Source organism: Thalassophryne amazonica, chromosome 1 (assembly GCF_902500255.1).
Source record: "Thalassophryne amazonica chromosome 1, fThaAma1.1, whole genome shotgun sequence".
In the NCBI taxonomy this organism is placed as follows: Eukaryota; Metazoa; Chordata; class Actinopteri; order Batrachoidiformes; family Batrachoididae; genus Thalassophryne; species Thalassophryne amazonica.
Genome location: NC_047103.1, coordinates 166,928,472 through 166,946,133, shown reverse-complemented (window position 1 = coordinate 166,946,133; position 17,662 = coordinate 166,928,472). Strand labels below are relative to the sequence as shown.

Here is a 17,662-nt window from a genome sequence, read left to right as displayed (position 1 = left end):
AAGCAATGTTTATTTATATAGCACCTTTCACAGGCAAGGAAAGTCACAAGGTGCTTCACAAAAGACACACACACATAAAAATTCTGAGAATAAAATACAATGTACAGCACAATAAAATAACATTAAGACACACAGTGGTCATAAAACAGCCCTTTCACTACTAAGGATTGAATGCCTGGAGAAACAGATGTGTTTTAAGTTTGCTCTTAAAAACATCGACAAAGTCCAGCGAACAAAGAGACAAACGGAGATCATTCCAGCGGGAGCGTAGCGACATAACAGGTAGCGACATAACAGGTATCTAATGTAGGGGGGAGCCTGGCCATGCAAAGCTCTAAAAGTCAACACTAGGATCTTACAATGGAAATGCAATGACACTGGGAGCCAGTGAAGAGACTTTAAAGTAGGAGAAATATGAGTCCTTCTGTTTGAGCGAGACAGCAGCCTTGCTGCAGAATTTTGGACCTGCTGCAGACGGGACAGCTCCTTTTTGTTCAGAGAGGAAAACAAACTGTTGCAGTAGTCAAATGAGAAGATACAAACGCATGACTAATCAACTCAACATCATCTTTTGAAACAACTGATCTGAGTTTGGAAATCTTCCTCAACTGGTAGAAACAGTTTTTGGTTAGCTGCTTGGAATGATACTCAAATGACATTTCTTTATCAAAGATAACACCTAGGTTTCTCAGGCTAGATTTTGCAGATGAGCTCAAAAGACCTAAATACTGTTTAATCCCCGGAATGACATCATCGGGGGCAACCACCAGCACCTCGGTTTTATCTGAATTTAACTGCAGGGAATTTGCACCACGCCATTGTTTTATTTTCTCAAGGGAGTTCAGTAGAGTCCAATTTCTGGATCTCAGATGAGCAGTAAATTTGGATATCATCAGCAAATAAATTATAAGAAACATCAACAAACTCCTGGATAATCTTTCCCAAGGGGAAAACATAGAGCAAAAACAAAATTGGGCCCAAACAGAACCCTGGGGTACACCACACGTCAAACTGGCAGAGTCAGAAATGATCTGATTTGCAGTGACACTAAAGCTACGACCTGACAAATAAGAGATGAACCACGCTAGAATGGTCCCTGACAACCCGACCGAATTGTGTAGTCTTGTTTGCAGGATTTTATGATCGACAGTGTCAAATGCAGAGGAGAGATCTAATAGGACTAGAACGGTGCATTTTCCACAATCCGCAGACATCAAAATCAAAATATCTAATCAATTTTATTTATAACACCAAATCACAACAAACAGTTGCCCCAAGGCGCTTTATATTGTAAGGCAAAAGCCATACAATAATTACAAAAAAACGCCAACGGTCAAACGACCCCCTATGAGCAAGCACTTGGCAACAGTGGGAAGGAAAAACTCCCTTTTAACAGGAAGGAACCTCCAGCAGAACCAGGCTCAGGAAGGGGCAGTCTTCTGCTGGGACTGGTTGGGGCTGAGGGGAGAGAATCAGGAAAAAGACATGCTATGGAAGAGAGCAGAGATCAATCACCAATGATTAAAAGCAGAGTGGTGCATACAGAGCAAAAAGAGGTGAATAAAAAGAACCCCCCCAGCAGTCTAAGTCTATAGCAGCATAACTAAGGGATGGTTCAGGGTCACCTGATCCAACCCTAACTATAAGCTTTTTCAAAAAGGAAAGTTTTAAGTGTAATCTTAAAAGTAGAGAGGGTGTCTGTCTCCCTAATCCGAATTGGGAGCTGGTTCCACAGGAGAGGAGCCTGAAAGCTGAAGGCTCTGCCTCCCATTCTACTCTTACAAACCCTAGGAACTACAAGTAAGCCTGCAGTCTGAGAGTGAAGCGCTCTATTGGGGTGATATGGTACTATGAGGTCCCTAAGATAAGATGGGAACTGATTATTCAAAACCTTATAAGTAAGAAGAAGAATTTTAAATTCTATTCTGGAATTAACAGGGAGCCAATAAAGAGAAGCCAATATGGGTGAAATATGCTCTCTCCTTCTAGTCCCTGTCAGTACTCTAGCTGCAGCATTTTGAATTAACTGAAGGCTTTTCAGGGAACTTTTAGGACAACCTGATAATAATGAATTACAGTAGTCCAGCCTAGAAGAAATAAATGCATCAATTAGCTTTTCAGCATCACTCTGAGACAAGACCTTTCTAATTTTAGAGATACTGAGCAAATGCAAAAAAGCAGTCCTACATATTTGCTTAATATGCACATTGAAGGACATATCCTGATCAAAAATGACTCCAAGATTTGTCACAGTATTACTAGAGGTCAGGGTAATGCCATCCAGAGTAAGGATCTGGTTAGACACCATGTTTCTAAGATTTGTGGGGCCAAGTACAATAACTTCAGTTTTATCTGAATTTAAAAGCAGGAAATTAGAGGTCATCCATGTCTTTATGTCTGTAAGACAATCCTGCAGTTTAACTAATTGGTGTGTGTCCTCTGGCTTCATGGATAGATAAAGCTGGGTATCATCTGCGTAACAATGAAAATTTAAGCAATGCTTTCTAATAACACTGCCTAAGGGAAGCATGTATAAAGTGAATAAAATTGGTCCTAGCACAGAACCTTGTGGAACTCCATAATTAACCTTAGTCTGTGAAGAAGATTCCCCATTTACATGAACAAATTGTAATCTATTAGATAAATATGATTCAAACCACTGCAGCACAGTGCTTTTAATACCTATGGCATGCTCTAATCACTGTAATAAAATTTTATGGTCAACAGTATCAAAAGCTGCACTGAGATCTAACAAGGACAAGCACAGAGATGAGTCCACTGTCTGAGGCCATAAGAAGATCATTTATAACCTTCACTAATGCTGTTTCTGTACTATGATGAATTCTGAAACCTGACTGAAACTCTTCAAATAGACCATTCCTCTGCAGAAGATCAGTTAGCTGTTTTACAACTACCCTTTCAAGAATTTTTGAGAGAAAAGGAAGGTTGGAGATTGGCCTATAATTAGCTAAGACAGCTGGGTCAAGTGATGGCTTTTTAAGTAATGGTTTAATTATTGCCACCTTAAAAGCCTGTGGTACATAGCCAACTAATAAAGATAGATTGATCATATTTAAAATCAAAGCATTAACTAATGGTAGGGCTTCCTTGAGCAGCCTGGTAGGAATGGGGTCTAATAGACATGTTGATGGTTTGGAGGAAGTAACTAATGAAAATAACTCAGACAGAACAATCGGAGAGAAAGAATCTAACCAAATACCAGCATTACTGAAAGCAGCCGAACATAAAGATATGTCTTTGGGATGGTTATGAATAATTTTTTCTCTAATAGTTAAAATTTTATTTGCAAAGAAAGTCATGAAGTCATTACTAGTTAAAGTTAAAGGAATACTCGGCTCAATAGAGCTCTGACTCTTTGTCAGCCTGGCTACAGTGCTGAAAAGAAACCTGGGGTTGTTCTTATTTTCTTCAATTAGTGATGAGTAGTAAGATGTCCTAGCTTTACGGAGGACTTTTTTTTATAGAGCAACAGACTCTTTTTCCAGCCTAATGAAGATCTTCTAAGTTAGTGAGATGCCATTTCCTCTCCATCTTACAGGTTATCTGCTTTAAGCTGCGAGTTTGTGGGTTATACCACGGAGTCAAGCATTTCTGATTTAAGGCTCTCTTTTTCAGAGGAGCTACAGCATCCAAAGTTGTGCTCAATGAGGATGTAAAGATATTGACAAGATAATCTATCTCACTCACAGATTTTAGGTAGCTACTCTGCACTGTGTTGGTATATGGCATTGAAGAACATAACAAAGAAGGAATCATATCCATAAACCTAGTTACAGCGCTTTCAGAAAGACTTCTAATGTAATGAAACTTATTCCCCACTGCTGGGTAGTCCAAGTAAATGTAAATGTTATTAAGAAATGATCAGACAACAGGGGGTTTTCAGGGAATACTGTTAAGTCTTCAATTTCTATGCCATATGTCAGAACAAGATCTAAAGTATGGTTAAAGTGGTGGGTGGACTCATTTACATTTTGAGCAAAGCCAACTGAGTCTAATAATAGATTAAATGCAGTGTTGAGGCTGTCATTCTCTGCATCTATGGATGTTAAAATCACCCACTATAATTATCTTATCTGAGCTAAGCACTAAGTCAGACAAAAGGTCTGAAAATTCACAGAGAAACTCACAGTAACGACCAGGTGGACGATAGATAATAACAAATAAACCTGGTTTTTGGGACTTCCAATTTGGATGGACAAGACTAAGAGTCAAACTTTCAAATGAATTAAAGCTCTGTCTGGGTTTTTGATTAATTAATAAGCTGGAATGGAAGATTGCTGCTAATCCTCCTCCTCGACCCCTGCTTCGAGCATTCTGACAGTTAGTGTGACTCGGGGGTGTTGACTCATTTAAACTAACATAATCATCCTGCTGTAACCAGGTTTCTGTAAGGCAGAACAAATCAATATGTTGATCAATTATTATATCATTTACTAACAGGGACTTAGAAGAGAGAGACCTAATGTTTAATAGACCACATTTAACTGTTTTAGTCTGTGGTGCAGTTGAAGGTGCTATATTATTTTTTCTTTTTAATTTTTATGCTTAAATAGATTTTTACTGGTTATTGGTGGTCTGGGAGCAGGCACCGTCTCTACGGGGATGGGGTATTGGGGGGATGGCAGGGGGAGAGAAGCTGCAGAGAGGTGTGTAAGACTACAACTCTGCTTCCTGGTCCCAACCCTGGATCATCACGATTTGGAGGATTTAATAAAACTGGCCAGATTTCTAGAGATGAGAGCTGCTCCATCCAAAGTGGGATGGATGCCGCCCTACTCAAAATATCACTAGATACTTTGAGTATGGCGGTTTCTGTAGAGTGATGCCTGCGGAAACCAGACTGATAAGCGTCAAACATGTTGGAAGTCACTAAGAAGGAAATTAGCTGATCATAAACCATCTTCTCCAAGACTTTGGGCATGAATGGAAGTTTGGAGATAGGCCGGACGTTTTTCAGATCAGAAGGGTCCAGATTAGGCTTTTTGAGAAGTTGTTCCACAAATGCATGTTTAAAAGAGCTGGGGAATACACCAGAAGACAGGGAGACATTTATCATCTTGATAACCCAGGGGCCAATGACATCAAACACATTAACAAGGAGTCTACACGGCAGAACATCAGAAGGACATACAGAGGGCTTCATCCTGGTTATCAAAGCTGAGATATCAGCCTGTGTTACAGGATTTAAAAAGGACCATGTACGAGGAGCAGGCTCAACATCAGAGACACAGTACATGTGCAATGTAAGATTAGCTTTGATGTCCTGAATTTTGCAGACAAAAACTTAAGAAAACCATTGCTGTCAGCTTTGCAGGATACAGGTTAAGTTAATGGAGCAACAGGACACACAATAGAGCTGATAGCGTCAAACAGCACCTGGGGTTTTTTCTTATTTAAGATGATAAGCTGACGAAAATATTCAGATCTGGCATTTTTTTATCATTTCATTTAAAGAGGACATAAGTTCCCTGAGGTGCAACCTATGGACCTCAAGTTTAGAAGACTTCCACAAACGCTCAGTTTTCCGACATAGTCGCTTCAAATCTCGGATACAGTCATTAAGCCAAGGATTTATGGTCTTCTTAGTCACCAAGTTGGATTTAAAAGGTGCGACCTCATCCAAAATGGATTCACAATGACTGTTGAAAGTGTGAAGAAGGCTGTCCACATTATGACGCTCCATGAGCAGCTTAGAGTCAAACCTGGCTGAAAAACCAGCTGCAGTGTTCTCAGTGATGATGCACCTCTGAGACCTAATCTCAGATTGCACAGGCTCAGGAGTCAAAGAAAAATCTGACATTAAACGCTTTATTGTGAAATGGTGTGAGCAACATGAACTCGTCAGATGTTTAACTTTGCTACCAGTAACATCAATGAGCCACAGGTGATATTATTTGCAAATAAATGTGAAAAGAACACGATTAACTGACTGTTGTTCTCAAAAGTCATTCTCCTGCAGTCTGTCTGTTTTCTTCCTTTACCCTGACATTGAAGTTGCAGCTCATGATCAGAGTTATCATACCGTCGCAACACGCCACGGAGGGTGTCATCTTGGAAGTACTAATGTTACCATGTCAAAATAATGGTTTAATTGCAGAAGCGTGTTGCATTCACTGGATAAAAAAAAAATTGCCTGGTGACATCAGGATCTCATAATTCCGAGAAAAGATCTCATAATTATGACATCAGGATCTCATAATTATGAGAAAAGATTATGAGAAAAGATCTAATTATGAGATCCTGATCTCATAATTATGAGATCAGGATCTCAAAATTACTTGGAAAGCCGAGCGGAGGCTTCGCGCGTCACGATGGATTCGCTACTGGAGCGAGACAAAACCACCTCCGTTTTGGTCTCACAAGACGGCTTTGAGATGGCGTTCAGACAGCTGTCGGTGGTTTTTCCATCGAGTGATTATCCGAGAAACTGTGGATGTGCCTGGACATGCCAGAACATGTCCTGTGAGGCTTCATCACGGCGCTGCTGTGCGCCATGCGGCACCGCCGCGATGCACGGAATTCCTCCACACGTCTGTCTCAATATGCTGAAAAAGTGCTGATGTCCACATCTTTTCACAATTCCTGTGCTAGTCAGACGACGTCCCGGATAAAACACAGCGTCCAGTTTGGAAATGAACGGCACATTCCACTGTTACAGGAGTTTTTGTCATGGAAAGAGGAGCGGAGGCTTTGCACGTCGCGGCGGTGCCGCATGGCACACAGCAACGCTGTGATGAAGCCTCACGGGACATGTTCTGGCATGTCCAGGCACATCCACAATTTCTTGGATAATCACTCGATGGAAAAACCACAGACAGCTGTCTGAACGCCATCTCAAAGCCGTCCTGTGAGACCAAAACGGAGGTGGTTTTGTCTCGCTCCAGTAGCGAATCCATCGTGACGTGCGAAGCCTCCGCTCGGCTTTCCATGACAAAATCTCTTGTTAAAAGTGAAATCTGCCAGAAAATGGTTGATGTCCAGCTCTTGTGATAACCAGAGAAAGTGCACACGACGGTCCGGCTCCACAAAGCCATCCGTTTAGAAATGAAATGGTCGTTCAGCCTGTCGATGGCGGCTTCGGAGCGCGGCGCGCCCCACAGCCGCTGGGGGCTGTCCTTAAAGCGACAGTAACACTCCTTATTCTCTACCAAGCCCGTAACATTTTCACCGAAAGCCAGATAAATTTTTCTAATGGTTTCCAGCTGCCAGTCTCTAACAGTTTCTGAAAATATTCTGATGGAAAAAAAGCCCAAATCATTCTGCCATTTCCTTACAATGAAAATCCGACGAGGGGGCTGGACCACTCCTCACTCAAAGCCTGATCACAGGCAAATGACGCAACCGACAGGCGTGGAAAAACTCACGCATGCGCACGAGGGTTCAAGCTTGTCTGACGCAATCACACGTGATTCAAATCCATATGGTTTTTGAAAAAAATAATAAGGTCGGATACTTTTCTAATAGACCTTGTACAATGAAAAAATTGGAGATTGGCATAATATTTATTTAGAGGATGTGACAAACAGTGACCATAAAAAGTCGGTCACAGTCACCAGCCTTCAAAAGAATTACAACCACTGGTGACCTTGAAACGGAGGTCAAGGTCACTGGCCTTCGAACCCATGCGAAGTAGTCCTCCAAGGCATGTACACACCAAATATGAAGTTTCTCCGAGCAAAAGGTGCCGAGCTACGTTGCGGTGAAGGATTTGACAGTTGTGACCAATGGTGACCTTGAAAAGTAGGTCAAGGTCACCGACCTTCGAACCCATGCCGAGCTACGTTGCAGCGAACGAATTGCTTACAGACAGACGGACGGACAAACAGTCAGAAAATGATGTAAATGACGATCCTCGTGTTTCTGATGATGTTTTTTATTTTGGACCATTTGAGACAAAGCAACCTCAGGAACCAGAACCGGAGAACTGTAAGACAGTACCGGTTGTTCCAAAGGTCAGGGAACCAGTCCCTGCAGGTCGAGGGAAGACCTAAGACGATGATAAAAACCACAGGACAGACTGAATTTGTAAGAAAAGGGATTACTGCACCCTGGGTGTTAAAAAAAATAAAAAATTAAGGCGCAGTAATACATTTTCAGGGAGGACTGTGGTGTCCAGAAGGAACCAGCAGGGGGCCTCAGTCATTATAAAAGACTGGGTTTTGGCAGTGTCCCTCTGACGGTGTTGGTGGACAGGGATGAGTGAGCATCAGGTGGATTCATGTTGTACAAGCTGTAATAAAGTTGCCGTTGTTCCTAAAGTTGCAGCCTTTTTCCTGGAGCACTCACACACTTCTGTTAAAACACAAGAGCTATGAACTCTAAATCTAGTCCACTTTCATAGCTAGACTGGTCAACTGAGCCCCAATTATATTATGTATTACCTAGATTTACAGACTTTGACAGTATCTCACTAGACATGCTGACAAAACTCGTAACGTCAACAAAAAGCACAGCCTGTTTATTTGATCCTATACCAACAAAACTGTTTAAGGACCTGTGGCCCACTCTTGGGACAACTGTGCTGTAAATTATTCATCTTTCTTTAACTTCTGGATCTGTTCCTAAATGTTTCAAATCTGCAGTGGTTAAACCATTACTTAAGAAACCTAAACTTGACCCTAGTATATTGAAAAACTATCGGCTGATATCAAATCTATAATTTTTCTCTAAAATTCTGGAAAAAGTGGTGTCACGGCAGCTTGTATTCTTACTGAGAATAATCTCTGAGCCACTGCAGTCTGCTTTTAAAAAACATCATTCCACAGAGACGGCTCTCACTAAAGTGGTGAATGATCTTCTGCTTGCAATGGACTCTAACACCACTACGGTTCTGTTGCTGTTAGATCTCAGTGCTGCATTTGATACAGTGGATCATCATATTCTACTTGATAAGATGGAAAATCATCTTGGGATTACTGGGAGTGCCCTTGCATGGCTGATGTCATACTTGATCAGTCGTTCTCACTGTGTTTTGTACAGTAACACTCTTTTTGTATTTTGTAGAAAAAAAGCAGATCACAGACATGACACAAAACTAAAGTCATTTCAAATGGCAACTTTCTGGCTTTAAGAAACACTATAAGAAATCAAGAAAAAAAGATTGTGGCAGTCAGTAACGGTTACTTTTTTAGACCAAGCAGAGGAAAAAAATATGGAATCACTCAATTCTGAGGAAAAAATTATGGAATCACCCTGTAAATTTTCATTCCCCAAATTAACACCTGCATCAAATCAGATCTGCTCATTGACATTGACCCTATGCCATGACATTGACCCTATGTGTCTTTTTGCAAGAAATGTTTTTGCAGTTTTTGCTCTATGGCAAGATGCATTATCATCTTGAAAAATGATTTCATCATCCCCAAACATCCTTTCAATTGTCCAAAATATCAACATAAACTTGTGCATTTATTGATGATGTAATGACAGCCATCTCCCCAGTGCCTTTACCTGACATGCAGCCCCATATCATCAATGACTGTGGAAATTTACATGTTCTCTTCAAGCAGTCATCTTTATAAATCTCATTGGAAAGACACCAAACAAAAGTTCCAGCATCATCACCTTGCCCAATGCAGATTCGAGATTCATCACTGAATATGACTTTCATCCAGTCATCCACAGTCCATGATTGCTTTTCCTTAGCCCATTGTAACCTTGTTTTTTTCTGTTTAGGTGTTAATGATGCCTTTCGTTTAGCTTTTCTGTATGTAAATCTCATTTCCTTTAGGCGGTTTCTTACAGTTCGGTCACAGACCTTGACTCCAGTTTCCTCCCATTCGTTCCTCATTTGTTTTGTTGTACATTTTTCGATTTTTGAGACATATTGCTTTAAGTTTTCTGTCTTGATGCTTTGATGTCTTCCTTGGTCTACCAGTATGTTTGCCTTTAACAACCTTCCCATCTTGTTTGTATTTGGTCCAGAGTTTAGACACAGCTGACTGTGAACAACCAACATCTTTTGCAACATTGCGTGATGATTTACTCTCTTTTAAGAGTTTGATAATCCTCTCCTTTGTTTCAATTGACATCTCTCGTGTTGGAGCCATGATTCATGTCAGTCCACTTGGTGCAACAGCTCTCCAAGGTGTGTTCACTCCTTTTTAGATGCAGACTAATGAGCAGATCTGATATGATGCAGGTGTTAGTTTTGGGGATGAAAATTTACAGGGTGATTCCATAACTTTTTCCTCAGAATTGAGTGATTCCATATTTTTTTCCTCTGCTTGGTCTAAAAAAGTAACCGTTACTGACTGCCACAATCTTTTTATCTTGATTTCTTATAGTGTTTCTTAAAGCCAGAAAGTTGCAATTTGAAATGACTTTAGTTTTGTGTCATGTCTGTGATCTGCTTTTTTTCTACAAAATTAAACAACTGAATGAACATCCTCCGAGGCCGGTGATTCCATAATTTTTGCCAGGGGTTGTACCTCTAACCTTAGTGACATGAAATTTGGGGTTCCACAGGGGTCTGTCTTAGGCCCCCTGCTTTTCTCCCTTCATATAGCACCCCTTGGGCACATATTGCGGTGTTTTGGGATTACCTTTTACTGCTATGCTGATGATACTCAGTTATACATGCCGATAACTGCTGATAATTTCATTCACATAAAATCCTTAGAAGATTGCCTTGCAGCAGTGAGAAGTTGGATGTCTAGAAACGTCCTACTTTTAAACTCTGATAAGACTGAAATGATGGTTCTTGGTCCAGTGAGACATCGGCATCAATTTGTCCAGTTAACGCTCAGCCTAGGCTCGTGTGTCATACATCACAGTGACAAAGTGAGGAACCTTGGGGTAATTTTTGATCCTACATTGTCCTTTGACCTCCACATTAGAAATATTACAAGGAGTGCCTTCTTCCACCTGCGAAATATAGGGAAGATTCATCCCATCCTGTCTATGACTGATGTTGAGACCCTGATCCATGCTTTTATCTCTTCTAGGTTGGACTACTGCAATGTTCTATTTTCTGGTTTACCACAGTCCAGCATTAGGGGTCTCCAACTGGTTCAAAATGCAGCAGCCAGACTTTTGACACAAAGCAGAAAGTTTGACCACATTGCACCCATTTTGGCGTCTCTTCACTGGCTTCCTGTTCCAGTGAGATCAGATTTTAAAGTTCTATAAAACTGTTCACGGACTGGCACCTCCCTACCTAGCTGACCTAATTTACCCTTATGTACCGGCCCAGGCTTTGCATTCTCAGGGTGCAGGACTACTTTGTGTCCCTAAGGTGGTAGAAAAGCTTGAATCTTCGACTAGACTGGGTTGCTTGACGCGAGGACGTTTCGCTTCAAATCGCAGAAGCTTCCTCAGCTAAAATTCTTGCTCTGGTAGTCTGACTTCTGTCTTGACACTACTAGAGAAGAATAAAAGGGTGAAGGGTCCCTAGGGTGAATAAGAAGTCTGCGGGTTACAGAGCTTTCTCTTATCGTGCCCCTGTTCTGTGGAATGATCTCCCTTTTCAATAAAACAGTCAGATTCTGTGGAGACTTTCAAGTCCAGACTTAAGACGCACTTATTTTCCCTTTCGTATGGCTAGCATACTGGCATAGTATAGTTCAACGCTTTTTACTCTTTTAATTTATTTTATTAGTAATTGGAGTGGGCCACAGCCTCAGCTTTACCTAAATTCTGGGTCTTTCAGTGAAGCTTAGGGCTAGTGGCCGGAGATCACATTAGTATTGTCTGTTTTTCTTGTTGTTTAATGCTGTATTTGTATTTGTATACTGTATTTGTTGTCTTTCTGATGCCTGATTCTGTTTTTTCTCTCTGTTTAAGGTGCAGCTTCATCCAGAGATGGGTGTGGTTTCTGAATCCCTCCTGTCCTGTGCACGAACTGCATTTCCTATATATTTGTTTTGTGAATTGTTCTGTAAATTATATCTGCAGCATATGGCCCAAGCAGAGGGTTACCGCTCTCCTTGAGCCATATATATATATATATATATATATATATATATATATACAGTAGTGTTCAGAATAATAGTAGTGCTATGTGACTAAAAACATTAATCCAGGTTTTGAGTATATTTCTTATTGTTACATGGGAAACAAGGTACCAGTAGATTCAGTAGATTCTCACAAATCCAACAAGACCAAGCATTCATGATATGCACACTCTTAAGTCTACGAAATTGGGCTATTAGTAAAAAAAAAGTAGAAAAGGGGGTGTTCACAATAATAGTAGCATCTGCTGTTGACGCTACAAACTCAAAACTATTATGTTCAAACTGCTTTTTTAGCAATCCTGTGAATCACTAAACTAGTATTTAGTTGTATAACCACAGTTTTTCATGATTTCTTCACATCTGCGAGGCATTAATTTTGTTGGTTTGGAACTAAGATTTTGCTGGTTTACTAGTGTGCTTGGGGTCATTGTCTTGTTGAAACACCCATTTCAAGGGCATGTCCTCTTCAGCATAAGGCAACATGACCTCTTCAAGTATTTTGACATATCCAAACTGATCCATGATACCTGGTATGTGATATATAGGCCCAACACCATAGTAGGAGAAACATGCCCATATCATGATGCTTGCACCACCATGCTTCACTGTCTTCACTGTGAACTGTGGCTTGAATTCAGAGTTTGGGGGTCGTCTCACAAACTGTCTGTGGCCCTTGGACCCAAAAAGAACAATTTTACTCTCACTCAGTCTCTGTTCACAAAATATTCCTCCATTTCTCTTTAGGCCAGTTGATGTGTTCTTTGGCCAATTGTAATAAATTAGCTTCACACAGGCATCTTCTAACTGTCACAGCACTTACAGGTAACTCCAGACTGTCTTTGATCATCCTGGAGCTGATCAGTGGGTGAGCCTTTGCCATTCAGGTTATTCTTCTATCCATTTTGATGGTTGTTTTCCATTTTCTTCCACAGGTCTCTGGTATTTTTGTCCATTTTAAAGCATTGGAGATCACTGTAGATGAACAGCCTATACGTTTTTGCACCTGCGTATAAGTTTTCCCCTCTCCAATCAACTTTTTAATCAAACTACGCTGTTCTTCTGAACAATGTCTTGAATGTCCCATTTTCCTCAGGCTTTCAAAGAGAAAAGCATGTTCAACAGATGCTGGCTTCATCCTTATATAGGGGACACCTGATTCACACCTGTTTGTTCCACAAAATTGATGAACTCACTGACTGAATGCCACACTATTATTATGAACACCCCCTTTTCTACTTTTTTTTTACTAATAGCCCAATTTCATAGCCTTAAGAGTGTGCATATCATGAATGCTTGGTCTTGTTGGATTTGTGAGAATCTACTGAATCTACTGGTACCTTGTTTCCCATGTAACAATAAGAAATATACTCAAAACCTGGATTATTTTTTTTTAGTCACATAGCACTACTATTATTCTGAACACTACTGTATATATATATATATATATATATATATATATATATATATATATATATATATATATATGTGTGTGTGTGTGTGTGTGTGTGTGTGTGTGTGTGTGTGTGTGTGTAAATCAGCCAAAGATTGCTGGAGTGCAAGTCAGCTCATTAATGTACAAAACACACCAAACATGAGCTGTCAGGTTACTCGGTCCAGTTAACGCAATTACTCACTAGCCAGCTGTTGACTTTATGACCTCAACTAGTAGTAAATAAAGTGTTCTGATGTTTATCAGTTAACCACATGCTGCTCTACAGTTTATATGACTAATTACAGTAATTTAACCGTGCTGTTGTAATATTACATTTTTGTAAATTATGATTAACTCCAAGCTAACATCACAACTCTAACTAAAGTCACCAATTACTAATACAACAGTCAAGAAAGCAAATAACATGTGTCGCTAATTCCTATTGTGACTAATAATTGAAAGTGACATGACATACAGTAGTATATGTTTTTATTTTGCTACATGCATCATAATGAATGCTTCCCCCCCCCCCCCCCCCCACACACACAAATATCTAGCTACGCCCCTGTACAGATCCATATTTCCGAATCACAAATAATATTCAGTTATGGTTCAAATAAAGTGCAGAGAAGCTCTAAAACCGCACATATGAAGTTAAACTAAATATAATAAATAACATAATAATGTTGTTAAATATTAATAAGTGCTTATAAATCCGTATGTTGGACAAATGTTGTCGGATTTATTATAAAAGTTATCCGAATAGCGGAGAAAAGAAAAGCAAACACACGCCCAAAAAAAACCCCCAAAAAACAAAAAAAAACAAAACATAAAACAGTTTTTCAAAAGCACATAATTAAATACCTTTTTCCCGTTAACAAAGAAGATGAGTTGATCCGGTTCGGTTCGGCCGTCAGTGTTCGGTCCGTTCAGTTCAGTCATGTTGTCGGAGTGTCCGTGTCCGGTGTGACGTTCAGGGACCTGCCGTCTGAGCTCCTCTTCCTCACAGCACGAGCCGACCTGATGAGGCGTTCAGGTGCTCCTCCTCCTCCTGACGGTGCGTTCAAAGGACACGATTTAAATATCACGTAAAAAAAAAAGTTACATCACAACACCTGAATGGTTCTGATGTTTTATTTTGAAACCTCTCTCTCTCTCTCTCTCTGCGTGCGTGTGCGTGTGCTGGAGACATGATGGAGATGACAAAAGTAGAAAAAAAAAAAAAACACGTGTAGGAGAGACTGAGTTGAAGGAAAGTCCCTGTGTGGTCCCAGTTCTTCCTGTGGTCTTCTGTTTCTGCTCCAGTTGTCCGTTCACATTTCATTCAGTCTGTCAGCTGCGACATTCGCCCGTACTGCGCGTGAATGACGCGTACATCCAGTTGTACGGTAAGTTCTTCCGTTAGAGATGGAAGAGTCTGTGTACGACTTTATTCTCAACAAAACCTCTACTTTATTATATACATTTTGGTACGTTGCAGATTGCGGTTTTGCACACAAAATTATTACTATTTTTCTTTTAGCTGCTCCAGATAGGGGGCGCCACAGCAGAACATCTGTCTCCATCTCCTTGTCCTCCCTCAGCACATCCATAAACCTCCTCTTTGTCCTTCCTCTTCTCCTTCTGCCTGGTGGCTCCATCCTTCAGGTACCTTGACACTTGCACACATTTTGGCTCAATTTGGTGTAATTCGTCCTGCCAGTGCGTGTCAGTCAGATGGAGCGTTAAACTTGGTTTGTGCATAATTCACGCAGTCTTCACGGAATGCACAGCCCAACAATGGCACGGCAGAGTTACGCACTGTGGAGGTTCACGTCTAGTTGACGAATTAATGGCGCATTGTTTATGTTCAGTGTACGACATGATACACGTCGCACATTGTTCCCACAAGACATGCAATGCCATGACCATTTTGCACATGTTCCAAGCAACCACGGCATTAATTGGCCCCGCATGGTCCCGTGTGATGCCCCACCTACACATGTGCCTATAAATACCAGGTATCTCTGTTTCATCATTCTTGGATTTGTTGTCGTCTTTTCAGCATGTTGAACACCAGAGAAGAAACCAAGAAAGAAGAGCAATCAGAGATTTCTGACGTCCACCAATCCAGATCCGGATCTGCATCTGAATCACCTCTAAAATTCAGCGGAGTCTTCCATGGCCTAATATTTATCTGTGGTGCAAATTTGGTGAGAATCCATTAAGTAGTTTTGACGTAATCTTTCAAGGACTATATAAAGTGAAACGTGATCTAGAATCCAGATCTGGAGGTGGATCACCTCCAAAATTGAATGGGTTCTTCGATGGCCTAATATATATCTGTGGTGAAAATTTTGTCATAATCCACACAGTAGTTTTGATGTAATCCTGCTAACAGACAGATGAACAAATATGTCCTTGGCAGATGTAATTAATTATATATTGTCTCATAGCAGCAGCACTAATTCTTAAAGAGCAGGAGAAAAAAACAGAATGAGCAGACCAACTAAGTCACCGCAAGCAGAAAAAGGAATGCAAGGACAGCGTGGGTGAGGGAATGGTTGACTAGAAGACACTTTGGACGTTATGAACAGTTATTGACAGATCTTCATAAGGGAGATGTAAGAGTCTACAGGAATGATCTGAGAATTTCTCCCGACTTATTCCAAGAGATGGTGGAGAAATTAACCCCTCATCTTGAGAAGAAGACCACATTTGTGAGGGAACCACTAGACGTGGGACTCAAACTGTCAACCACCATTCGCTTCTCAGCCACTATTCAAGTCTACAGTACAGCTTCTGAGGTGAAGTTAATACAATCTGCACGTTCCTCCCAGAGGTCTGCAAAGCCGTCATTACGGTGTAGAAGGACAAAGTGCTCAGGTACTCCAAAACTGAGGAGGGATGGAAGGAGGTTGCTGAAGGTTTCAGTTCTAGATGGAACTACCACAACTCTTTGGGGGTTGTGGACGGCAAGCATGTAGCTATGAAGAAGCCACCTGCATATAAGGGCTTCTTCAGCATTTTACTCATGGCTGTTGCAGATGCTGGCTACAATTTCTTGTATATTGATGTTGGGTCAGATGGTGATGCTTCAGATGGGGGAACTTGGAACAACTGTACTTTGCATGAAGCTGTTGAGGACAGCTCCACTCTCCAACGATGACAAGCCTGTTCCTTATCATTTCGTAGCTGATGACGCATTTGCTCTCAGAACTTGGGTGATGAAATCATTCTCTCTCCGCTCCCAGAATCACAGAGAAATTATCTACAGCTACAGGCTGTCTTGTGCTCATTGGATGGTGGAGAACGCATTTGGAATCTTGTCTAAGAGGTTATTATTTGTAATATCTCTACTGGAATGGTTGGCCAAAACAGTAGCATTTCCATTCCTTTTAATGATGGATGATGTATCTGTAAAACACAGTTCATGATGGATATAACATCTCTTCATGATCTAATTTCAACAATGCAACAGCATCCAGACACAATCAACCTAATAACCACATGAGCCTGTATTCTACACAACCTCATCCTCAGCAGATACCTTCTGGTGTCCACAAATGTGGACCATGAGAAAAATGCAACACATAATCTGATAGCAGGACATCAAACAGAGACCTTGATGCATCTGTCTGGTCTCCAAACCCAGAAAGATGCCAAAGAACAGCGTGACTACTCATCACACTATGACTTGTCTGCTGCAGGTGCTGTTCCTTGGCAAGAGAGAATGGTTACACCATGACCATATAACAAATATGGACCATGAAGATTAGACACAATTTAACTCCTTTGAAATTTGTTGTATAAAGGAATGCAATAAAGACAAAGAAACTACTTCCTGTACTTCATTTTATTAGAGAAAGAATTATGGTAATTTTTTTATAATGGAATATGAAACATATTCACCTTCTCAACACACTCTTCTTGTTTATCAGCACAGCTTAGTCTGGCCACTCGGTCCGCGTCCTTTTTACCTTCCTCAGTGTTCAACGTCGTTTCCAGCTCAAGATATCTTCTTTCCTGACACACCATATGTTCATAAATGGCGGCACAGTGGCTTAGTGGTTAGCACTGTCTCACAGCAAAGTGGTCACAGGATCGATTTCCACCTGTGGCCTTTCTTTGTGGTGTTTGCATGTTCTCCCCGTGTTTGTGTGGATTCCCTCTGGGTGCTCTGCTTCCTCCCACATCCAAAGACATGTGGGTTAAGTGGACTGGAAACTTTAAACTGTCAGTGGGTGTGAATGTGTTTGTAAGTGGTTGAAGATGA

General features: G+C 40.8%; 1 protein-coding gene across 1 annotated transcript in view; it reads right to left on the bottom strand.

Moving 5' to 3' along the window:
* The window catches only part of xdh (xanthine dehydrogenase), a 145,075-nt gene extending 130,689 nt beyond the window's left edge, over window positions 1-14,386 (bottom strand). Inside the window, exon 1 of the mRNA XM_034178855.1 lies at window positions 14,272-14,386. Within this exon, the coding sequence (XP_034034746.1) occupies window positions 14,272-14,349 (78 nt within the window). The 5' untranslated portion in view covers window positions 14,350-14,386. The remainder of the gene's footprint in view (window positions 1-14,271) is intronic.
* Between the last annotated feature and the right edge of the window lie 3,276 nt (window positions 14,387-17,662).